Source organism: Micrasema longulum, unplaced genomic scaffold, assembly GCF_059751315.1.
Source record: "Micrasema longulum isolate JH-2025_06_02 unplaced genomic scaffold, ASM5975131v1 h1tg000753l, whole genome shotgun sequence".
NCBI lineage: Eukaryota > Metazoa > Arthropoda > Insecta > Trichoptera > Brachycentridae > Micrasema > Micrasema longulum.
The window spans coordinates 30,582-42,807 of NW_028277947.1; the positions used below are offsets into that span (position 1 = coordinate 30,582).

At 30.6% G+C, this 12,226-nt stretch overlaps 1 protein-coding gene across 1 annotated transcript in view; it reads left to right on the forward strand.

The window, feature by feature from the left end:
* The first annotated feature begins 279 nt into the window (after window positions 1-279).
* Window positions 280-12,226, forward strand: part of LOC148279151 (homeobox protein aristaless-like) — a 94,831-nt gene continuing 82,884 nt past the window's right edge. The window contains exon 1 of the mRNA XM_088230380.1: window positions 280-582. Within this exon, the coding sequence (XP_088086506.1) occupies window positions 558-582 (25 nt within the window). The 5' untranslated portion in view covers window positions 280-557. The remainder of the gene's footprint in view (window positions 583-12,226) is intronic.

The window sequence follows — 12,226 nt, forward strand, 5'->3', positions numbered from 1 at the left end:
GTAAAATTACTATCATAAGGTACTCGGAACAAATAAGTTTGAAAAAAAAACACAATAATTAAAACACACTTTCCATTAATTTATTTCATGTCCGCACAAAGCCGAGGTATAAAAAAATGAGAAAAGAAAATAAAGATCACAGCCTTAAAGGCGGAGCCTGAGCCAATAGAATCCCTCCCCTTCGGGCCACGCCCCCGCGCCGGTCTCCCATTGGCCCGATTTGAATATTACGTGGATTTCCGCAGATGAGTGATGTCAAAGGAAAATAGTTTCGACTTCAGAACAGGTCCGACCTCTGCTCAGTGTGCTGCGTCCGCGCGATTTGTATTAAGAATTAATGTTCCATCAGCGCGTTTGATCAAAATCAACATTCTATTCTTTTTTTAAATTTGAATTAGTGTTTTGTTAGTTTCAAATTGATTTTCACATTATTTGTCAATTCAGTGTTACTAACTGAAAAACTGTTTAGTATATTTTGCGACCTCTTCAGTTTTGTGCATTTAAAACAATATAAAAATATTATTATTTGTTTTAGACTGTTTTGTGTAAAATAATTTATGGTGATTTACGTGCGTCCACAGGGTAAGTTTTTCAGTTTAAACTTGTTGTAAATATTTTTTTATTCAGTAACATCTATGTCATTTTCAAGATTAAAAAATATATTTAAAAAAAAGAGTTTTTTTTTACATCGGACAAAAAAACAATCTTTGTTTTATGTTATTTGTAATGAAATAATCTCGACAATGGAAACGATACAGTTGGTATTAAATGTCACTATATTTTTTTATTATTTATCAGGCAGGTATTTATTTGCGTCATATCTAGCTAGTATGTGTGTACACCTAATATTTTGTGAAAACTTGTGGAAATTTGTGCAATGCGAATTTTTTTAAACGTTTTTGTTAGGTATATTACTTTCATCTTAAAAAGACAGATACGAGAATATTTTTATCATTGATAATTTAATTATGAACTGTCTCATTGATGCCCCTGAAATTTTGCAAAAGATTCTTTTTGACGTTCCCACCCGTAGACTAAGAAATAATGAAATGCTTTTCCTCGGTCACTACAGGACCAATTATGGTGCACAGTCGCCTTTGCCCAGAATGATCAGGCGGGTGAACGATCATCAAGATCTTGATTATTATGGTGTAAGGATGTCTTTCTTTACAAATCAGCTAAAGAATCTGTATAGTTAGCCTATGCTTTTTACTTAATCTAAAAAATCTATCATCTGTCTTTGCTGCTTATTTCTGTTCCTTATATTTTTTTATTCCTTTGTAAAAATTTCTTTTAATTGTAATGTTTATAATGGACTTTGTCCGTAAATAAATAAATAAATAAATAAATAAATAATTTAAACATAGCTATTTATAATAAATACAGACATATCGCCTCAGGGTCGGGCCGCTTTACAAGATTTTTGTGCAGTATTAGTTTTGATTTGAATTAGTAAAATTAATTATTTTGTCCGAACAAGTCTATGCAAATTTTGAATTACCCGAAAACGAGACGTTTCGCGCCCTGTAGGACAAAACGGCTCGTATTACGTTTTGGCACCAAACTTGCACGCTTTGTTTTTTGGAAGCGCAGTCGGTAGTCATAACGCGTGACGTCAAAATGACGCCATGCCAACTGGGGGTCGTTTCGAATGTGCTCATTTTTAAACCCGAAAGTTTTACATGAAAACTTGTTCTGAATAAATTGATATTCATATTATTAGAATCGTAAAAATCAGTTCTAAAAATATATTATATTTTTTAAGGTTGCGTTTTTAGTTAAAAATACAAATTTATTAGACAGCAAACTATACGCACGACTTCCAATATGTTCAGACATAAGCAGAGTGGTGAACGTAATGCGTAGTGTATTCATGGTCTTATGAATAAGAATTTCTATCTGTCTATGAATATAAAAAAAACGAAAAACATAAATATTTTATTTCTTATGATTTACACTAATTCCTGGGCCATTTTATTTCGATCGTATAAAGCCGTGTAATAAAACAGAAACTTAGTTTTTTTACCGCGGGGTTCGAACCTCAGACCTTCTGATTCTGAGTCTGCAATACTACCACGGGACTACAACCCTTCTCAATTATTAAAACCAGTGATTATTTTTAGTGAAAACCGGATTCTGCTCCCGTGGCTAGTGTCACGGACTCGCGGATCATAGGTCTGAGGTTACTACCCCATTCTATCACTACTTAATTCCATCCCTAAAAATGCACCCCCAAAATTTAAATATATGGGTTAATCATAAGAACGTTTATATAACGTTTTAAAATTCATTATAAAAGAATCGTAGAATTTATTATAAAATAAAAAATCTGTATTATCCATAAACATAAACAATAAATATTTATTATTAAATAAAACAGAGGTATACACGGTTTAATAGCGGACTTATTGCCACTTCCACTTTCTTACAGTCTGCTTAAAAACTAACGGAAAATACAGTTATGATAAAAAGTTAAAAAATAAAATAATAGAGTACCTAAAAAAATAAAAAGTAAAGAAAATAGTTATGGTGTGTATTGCTTACGTTATTTACATTTTATTTTATTTTATTCAATTGTACATTCCAAATATTAATTTATACTATAGAAACATTTATTTATTACAAACACTTTTAACAACATATTTGTATTTTTTAATACAATTTATTTCTTTAATTTTTTTGGTAGCTTATATCCTTTTAATTATAGACCCGTTCTCTTATTTAATTAGCAAACACATGTCATTTGCAATCAATCAAAACACGGCCCTAAAATAAATAAATTGTGAACCTTTTCTTATAAAACAAATACCTAATAGTTATAACAGTCGTGAAGCGGCGGTTAAACCGTTTTGGCGGTAGGTAAGCAAAAAAAGCCATCAATCAAAAATAATTTTGAAGTTAGTTAATTAAAAATAACGCGGAGAAAAGGTCCCGACCACGCCCCCTCTAGTGTCAAAAGGCTACAGGCACCAAAGGGGGCTCTTAAGACTGAAATTCCTCGAAATGTTTGTTGATATCAATTTTTTAGTTATAGAACAATAAATAATCAGTTGATTGGTTACAATTTTTTTTTTTAATTCTAACATTTTACAACAAGATTAAAAACATAAATAAATGGTGTATCTTCCATCGCAATCCTTACTTTATAAATAATTTCAATATAATAAGTAGGTATACCTGTTTATAAATATTTTATTGCAGTACCCACAGATTGTCCAATTTTAATTTCATTGCATTTATTCATATTACCGTCGTCGTCGTAGAATAACAACGGATGTGCGAAAAATGGAAAAGGTTACACAAAGGCTTTATTTTACAGATTTTACGAAAATATAATATACTTTTGTACTAATCGAGAAGTGACAATTTATTGAAAAAAAGTAAGCTTAAAGTAAATCACACGCGTCGTTGTTCTACAACAATAACGATATTTTTTTTTTGCTTTTCCTTTGCTTCATAAGTTATTTTTGTTTATTTTGCACATTAAAATTAAGTGGTTAATTTTTTTGATGAATTATAATTATTATTAATGAATAGATTGTCATTAGTCCACGAAGTTAAAAAACAACATATTTTTGGAAAATATTAATGTAATTATATTTTATATTACAAAACCTGCATATTAAAAAAATTAAATAAATTAAAAATAATTCTAGTAATAGGTACTTCGTAACAAAATTTATTTACTATCAAAATGAAACTAAAAACAAAAAAATTTTTGTTTTTGTTTAATTGATTAAAGAGGATTGAAACATACATTCGTTATTTTAATCGACTTGTTTTATAATGCACCTATTATTGTCTCGAGGGTAGGTATTACTGTGGATTATAGCCCCAGGAATTGACTCAACAGTATGGCGTGATGTTTGCAAGCGTGCCGCCCACGAAGCCTTATTATTTATTATAATATAACATTTAGTAGCCTTCATAGGAGCAAATAACTACCCAACTCGGTGATAAGGGTTGGTTTACTAAATTCTATGCAATTAAATTAAATTGATTAAAAATTTGACGTATCAATTGCCAGAAAAAAATAACGAAATAATTTAAAAATGGTAGATACCCATCAAAGGCGGAAAAATCCATTTCAAATAATAAAAAATATATTTTTATGTACATTCATTTCTGAAATTTGTAGACTTGTTTTTTTTGAAAACCTTTATTATTTTATGATTAAATAAATTGAAAGATTGAATACAACGGATATATAAAAAAAAAAAAAAAAAAATTGTCAAAAAATACTGATTATCATCATCACCCGTTTCCGCACCCAATGGCGTAAAGGGCACTGCATTTGTAAGCTAAATGCTGGTTATTTCGACAAAGGTAAGCTGATCAGTCGTACGCTTCAGATGCCAGTCCAGGAACAATAAAATGTTACAGTTTAAGCAACCATTAAAATCAATATTTCTCATCTACCCTGCTAGGAATTGAACCCAGGGCCTCAAGAATGGTAACCGAATACGGCGACAAATTTACAAAGAGGCGGATTTATTTCCAGGACTTTTACATGAGAGCAGCCGTCGAGTCTAAAATACTCTTCCAGTGTAACTTATTATATTATCAAACTGTATTTTTTGTTTGCCTGGACACAAATAAAACTCAGAATAATTAATCAATTTATTCTGTCCTCCTTCCTATGCATATGGATGCATTTTTACCGAATTGTAAAAATGACTATTTTTGACAGAATTTTATATTAACATCTTTTTTTACTCCTTTAAGTCTTTTATTATTACTTTTACTACTAACACTAGTTGGTTTAGTTTTACTTTTTATTATTTTGACCAACGAGTGCTTTTGCCTAAGTAGGCATCTTCAAGACTGGAAGATGCCTACTTAGGCGAAAGCCTCGTTGGTCAAAATAATAAAAAGTAAAACTAAACCAAGAAGTTTCATTAGTAAATATATTTATAATTTTATCGTAATCATTAGTTGTATCAAGAAATATCAACAAAAAACATCAATACTAAAACTAGATTCCCGTTTTCCGTTACAATAAATTAAAAATAACATGACATTTAATTTAAAGAAAATTAATATTGCTACCTACATTATATGGGACCGTGTATAAGCCTACTCATTTAAGTTACCTATTAACTTAAAGGAAGAACCTTTATCTTAGGCACATTCTGATTTAAATATTTAGGTGGTTTTTAATTAATATTATGTAAATTTACTAAAATGAATCGTGTTCATTTTTTATCCTGTTAGTTAACTTTTCTGATGGGTACAGTCGAGGACGAAATGTCCTGACTTAATTCAGTAATAAAAATAACATTTATCGTGAAATGGATGTGCAGAATATTTGTGTTATTTATCGGACCTGGGCCGCGATTAAAAACGCTGTCTTTATCGTTATCGAGACGGTATAAAGTAAAATCGATATGATTGTACGGAAATATGAATATTTAAAGTATCTTCGTTGGTAGCCTGCGATTGAATAAGTTAAGAAAAAAAATGTACGCATATTATATTTTTCACAGAGAAAACTTAATTTTACGTTGTATTTAAAATTGAAGATAAATGTTAATTTTACATTTTAACACGGGCTTTGAAGCCGGTTACATAATTGAGTAATTGAAGTATATAAAGCAGTTTATAAAAATTGCCAAACGTATCTTATTTATTTATTTACTACTACTACTACTACTACCATCACGCCATTTCCCCGTAGGGGTAGGCAGAGATAATGGACCGCCACACTCGTCTATCCTGGCATACAATCCTAGCCTCTTCCACATTCATACATCTTGTCATACATGCCCTTCGGTTCTGTCTGCTTTTGACATGACCAGACTTAAGATTTTGGTTTATCTGATCATGCCACGTCTTCCTTGGTCGTCCTCGTCTCACGTTGCCGTTCATTTTCACCATATATACTTGTTTTACCATTCTTTCGTCGTCCATTCGTTCTACGTGACCGAACCATCTCAGAGACCCTTTCTTAATCTTATTAATTTTACTTGACTCAGATTTATACTCTCGCCTGATTTCATCATTCGCAACCCTGTCACACATTGATTTCCCACCCATTCGTCTAGGAGATCGCATTTCAACCGCGTTCACTCGGCTTTCATCCTTCCTCTGCCAGTTCCATGTTTCACTTCCATACATAAGTGTTAAGTGTAAAATGAAATATAAAAGAAAAAATAATCTTAAAAAATATATATACAAATGGCAGTCATGAAGTTTCGCATTATATTAAATAAATTGTCTATGTTTTATGAATTTGTATGTGTATGCGCATGGGTGTATGTACATGTGTGTATGTATGTATGTATATATGTGTGTATATGTATACGTGTATATATGTGTATGTATGCATGTATGTGTATGTGTGTATGTGTGTAAGTATACGTATAAAAATGTGTATTCGAGTAAGTTGATATTTTATTAGTCTGTGCTTTATCTAAACCTTTACCATTCTCTCGTCGTCCATTTGTTCTACGCGTCCAAACCATCTCAGAGACCCTTTCTTAATCTTATCAATTATACTTGTCTCAGATTTACACTCTCGCCTGATTTCATCATTCGTAACCCTGTCATACATTGATTTCCCACACATTCGTCTAAGAGATCGCATTTCAACCGCGTTCACTCGGCTTTCATCCTTCCTCTGCCAGTTCCATGTTTCACTTCCATACATAAGTGTTGGGACTAAAACTCCGCTGTGCACTGCCAGTTTAGCTTCGATTGACATATTTTTATTAGAAATTACTGTGCTTAGTGCTCCGTTCATTTTGTTGCCCGCATTCACTCTTCTTTTGTTTCGAATACCTTTTTATTTATGTAAACGCTTTATATATATATAGAGCTATATATATTTATATAAAGCTGATGTCCCATTCATCTACTAGCGAAATTTTACAACCTAATCATTGAAATTTGCAATAATTATCCATACAATTAAAAAATATAAACAATAAATTATAAACTTATAATATAAGAAATCAAACTCTGATTTGAGTCTACTGAACACTTTATTTTATTTTTATAAATATAAAATAAAATAAAGTTAACATATTACAACAGAGAAGAAGATTTAAGAGAGCAGGGCTTATGACCTGTCATTGGCTGGTTTAAGTGGCCACTTTACACACTGTGTAACATTCACCATTCTGCCCATATTTGAACATCTATATTCCTTCAATTCTTTCATCGGTTGATGTTTGTGTATTTAAAGATCTGAAACCTTTATTTCTGTCTGTGAGATTCATCAAATTGAATTATTTCACCTACATACTAGGCAACGCCTGAAAATTTTTTTTTTCAATTTCTATACTTCTTCGTAGGCCAGGTGGATTCTATATTACCTTCTCTCAAATGTTTTTCATCTCTGTTGTAATATGTTAATGTTAACAGCTCCCCAGGGAGTTGAATCCAGTCCTTGTCTACGAAAATTTGAACAAACTCAAAATATTGTTGATAAAATAAAGTGTTCAGTAGACTCAAATCAGGGTTTGATTTCTAATATTATAAGTTAAAATATGGAGTTCTACAAAATCCGGCGGCCTCCGTGGTGTAGTGGTCAAGACGCTTGACTCACGCACGGAAGGTTCCGCGTTCGATTCCCGGTGAGAACACAAAAATTGAAATGTGATTTTTCTCAAGCCTGGGTGCTCTGTGATGTAATTCACTACTGTAATAAGGCCTCCTGGCCTGTTGTGGTGCATAAAAAAAAATATAAAAAAACAAAAAAAAAACAAATCAATCAATAATTTATCATTTAATTAAAATTTGTTTTGATATACATAAAATCATTTGAGTTTCCTCTTATTTTGAAACAGTCGAGTTCTGAAACCAATCGACATGGTAATTTAAACATTTTAATTTTTCACAAAACAAATACAAACAAGTTAAATGAAAAATCACAAAGTGCCTCTAATATTAATTATAATTTTTAAAAATACCATCTGTCATATCGAATAATTACATTTTAAAAGACTAGATTTCTTTTAAAAGTAAAATTAATTAATAATTTGTTTTTTATTCATTCTTAAATGATTTAACCGAGTCGTGAACAGGCAATCGAGAATCGTGAAGTTCGGCTAAGTGCTGTTAATCAAACGTATATATTTTATCTCGCTGTTAACAAAGTACCCTTAATAAAGGCTTTGTTTATGGGCACGGATTCAAGGTCACCCCGGGAAGTGTCCTTAAGGGCCGATGACGTCACCGAAGGTTTTCTTATCACAACTTTACTGTGATTAGTTGCGGAATGTGATTTTTGTACTGTGTATGTGTATGTGTCATTATTGGGTCTACATTCCTTTGTAAGTCTATCTACTTAAGTGAAATTCCAATTTTGGAGTACCTGCGTCTACATACTCGTTCATAATATGAGTTTCGCAGGAGTGAACTAAATATTTTTTTAGTTGAAAAATTACCTTGATTATAATTTTGAATCAATTTCAGAATAATGCAAATAAAATAAATGGTGTTCAAATAATAATAGAATTTATTGTCTCCTTTATTACCTTCATTTCCATTTGGTATATTTTGATGTTCTGTTTTATAATTTAAAATCGAATAAACTATTATTTCATTTCGTTACGTTAATAATATCAATTTACATTTTTTTGCAACATTTACATGTATATTTAATTTTATTTATTTTGAATCTCGTAAAAGGCACACGTAAACATATTTTTATTTTATTTATTTTATTTTTATTTGGGAAATCAACAGTTCTACATACATATTTTTAGTAAACAAACAGATATAGTGTATAAACTCAGAACTAATAACACATTTCCACAAAGTATACAAAGTTAGTAAAGAAAATATATTACATATCAAATAAATACATACAATTTATATATATAAAAATGTTATTTTCATGTAATCAATAATCAATGATTTTTTAATATTTATTTTAAGAACATTAAGTTACTGTAAATTGGGCGGGATAAGGACAAGAATGCTTGAAGAGAGGATAAGGAGGGGAGGGGAGATGTACATATTTATTATTATAATGTCTACTAAGTTCCATAATACATTTTTAGTGTAAATTTTTAATCTGACAGAGTGATGTTTGTGTAATCTATATTTTTAAATTTTGTTTTGTACATTGAAAAAGTCCTACGAAAAAAAGCATTTTTAACCTACGATGTTTTACTTATTGGTACATGAAACAGGTGGTACCGTCTACAAATCCTGGCTGGCACATGTATTGTGCGCTCTAATCATAAAAATGTACATATACTTCATTTATAAGTTATGTAACACATATTTCAATTTTGCTATTGTTTTTTCTTCCTGAATGTTTTTTCCCCTTTCATAATATTTTTTTACTGTTTTTTGTAAAGTAGAATTTTGTGACTTATCCTTTTTTTCTAAATTGAAGTCTGATTTTTACCTTTTCTCTGGTATTGTGATCATGTTCATGTTGGCTTTGATAATTTTTTTTCCAAAATTCTGTGTTTATTTTTTTTTTTAATATAATACACAAAATATTATAAATGTTAGTACTTTTAATATTAAATTTTCACTTCTGTATCGGTTTATTTTCTAAATGATTCTAAAACCTTTGTTTTGTAATATGGTTAGTTTGTTTAAATTTTCTTGGTTTGATACAAATAAAATGCTGGTAGAGTAGTTAATGTATTCAATAATTTTGATGTAAATAATTTTGCATGAATCCTTATCAACAAATCTTCTTATTCTTCCCAAAACTGAAAAAAAATGGAGTATTTTGCGTTACCATCTTAGAATTTTTGAAATTTTTTCATCTTAGAAATTTGAATATATTTGTTATGTTTTTTTTTGTATTTTAAATAAATTTTTATTATTCTATTTTAGTATACTTGTTTATGTTTGTAACTTGTGTATGATTTAAATTTTAGTATTTAACGTTTTATTTTATTTTATTAAGATTGTCATTTGATTTTTCATATTGAATCGTATGTAATTATTATTAATTTTACATTATTTTTTATTTATTGTTTTTAATTATTATGGCAAAAAGCCATAATATGTCAGTGAATTGTATTGATTAGAATAAATAAAATAATAGTTTTTATTCCAATAAAAAGGCTTAATGTCGTATAAAAATAAGAGTATAATACTGATGATATTATATCGGTGCGTAAAAAATGCATTCCTCATAAATATACATTTTCTTGTTAATCTTAACTTTTTATTCAGGGGATCCTCGGATATCAAAGCCTCCCGAAACAAGAGTATCCCTACAGGTACTAATTAGTTATCACATCACCCATGAAGGATGTTTATCTTAATGGCGTTTTGGCTATGAAACCAAAGTTAATTAATACTACAACCTGCAGCATCCACGATCCATTAGCCTTTATCCTTCCTTGCTGTTACCTGTACACTGAACAGTCAACCCTCCAATAACGCGATATTCTTATAACCCGGTTTCCATATAACGCGAAGCAAAAATGACGAACAACCCTCTTAGAACGCAGTTTCCATATAACGTGTTTTTCGTATAAGACAACAAACATTCCAACAACAAAACTGACTTGAAAAGTTTATCTATTGCATTCATCGCACATCGTTTGATTGGAAAGTATAAATATCATTTATGTACAATCAGGGAATCGCAAACAAATGTTTATCACAGGAGGCTAAACTAGCAGTTCACAACGGAGTTCTAGTTCCAACTCTAATGTATAGGAGCGAAGTATGGAATTGGAATAATGATGAAAGTAGGTTGAATGCTGTCGAAATGCGATCCCTCAGGCGAATGTGTGGTAAAACGATGTATGATAGGTGCACAAATGTCGAGATCCGTGAAGTGTGTAAGGCTGAGACATGCATTATTGACAGAATCAAGAAAGGGGTGCTGCGTTGGTTTGGACATGTAGAGCGAATGGACAGCCAAAGAACGGCTAAAAGGATCTACGATGCAAATGTTGATGGATGCGGAAAACGAGGAAGACCGAGAAAGACATGGGACGATCAAGTCCATCAAATACTTGAAGATGGACATGTCAAAAGTAGGAATAATCGGCGTGCGTGCATAAGAAGATGTATGAATGTAGAGGAAGCGAGGTCTGTATGCCAAGATAGAGTGTTATGGCGTTCTATCCTCTCTGCCTACCCCTACGGGGAAACGGCGTGATGGTTTGTTGTTGTTGTTGTTGTAGAGAATCGCCGTAAATATTGGCTAAATGGAAAAATAGATTTTTAGCTCATTAGAAAAAAAAATGTTTGGCCAAAAATACATTAAAATAATTATTTTGTAAGTTATCTTTTATAACTACATATCTGTTTACATCATTTTGCAGTAAACATAACATTTCTCTTTAAACTCATTCAAACTCTTTTCATTCTTCATACATTCAGGTTCATCTTCTTACATTTTTAAACCTTTATACATAATGCAATTTCGGGATTCTGTATTTTTTTGATGGCAGTCTTATTTATTTATTTGATTAATTCATATTTTTTCCATTATTAACTATTATTAATAATAAAAATAATGTGACCTCACTGTTACTTGTGCCGAGGACACTTAGCAATATATTTTTTAAAATAAATATTTTTACATTTAAGAATAAACCAAGAAGACAAACTTAATAAACAGATAATTAAAAAAATACTTATTTATGTTTATAATAAATTTATGTACATCTATATTATTTATATTACAAAACGCAATTTTAAATCATATAACACAAAGTATTTTACAAGTATAATACATTGGATTACATTCCCAGGAGTTACAACAACTCAATGCGATACATAAATTATATAAACATTTAGAAAATAACACATATTGAGAACAACAAAGAAACAAAGCAAGTTTAACACCTTTTTAACTAACAAATTACAACAGGGATGGGGAATACCTTAAATAAGGGAATATGGAAGTCAAGGCATTTATAGGGCTTATGACCTGTCATTGGCTGATTTAAGTGGCCACTTTACACACTGTGTAACATTCAGCATTTTGCCTATGTTTGAACATCCATATTTCTTAAATTCTTCCATTTGTTTTTTTAACTAAATATACAACAACATATACGCCTAAAACATTTTCTCACACAAGCAGAATAAATATATATTAAAAAACGCTGTGAAAGGAGTGAATCTACTAAGGGAGATAAGGTCATTAACATCACATGCCATGCAGATAATGCTGCTTTAGCCTGCTGCTTTTGAGCTGAGGTATAGCTCGAGAGACACGACAAAGTAATTTTGCAGCATGACGACGCTCGGTCTTATGTTGCAAGGCCAGTGAAAACATACTTCGGGA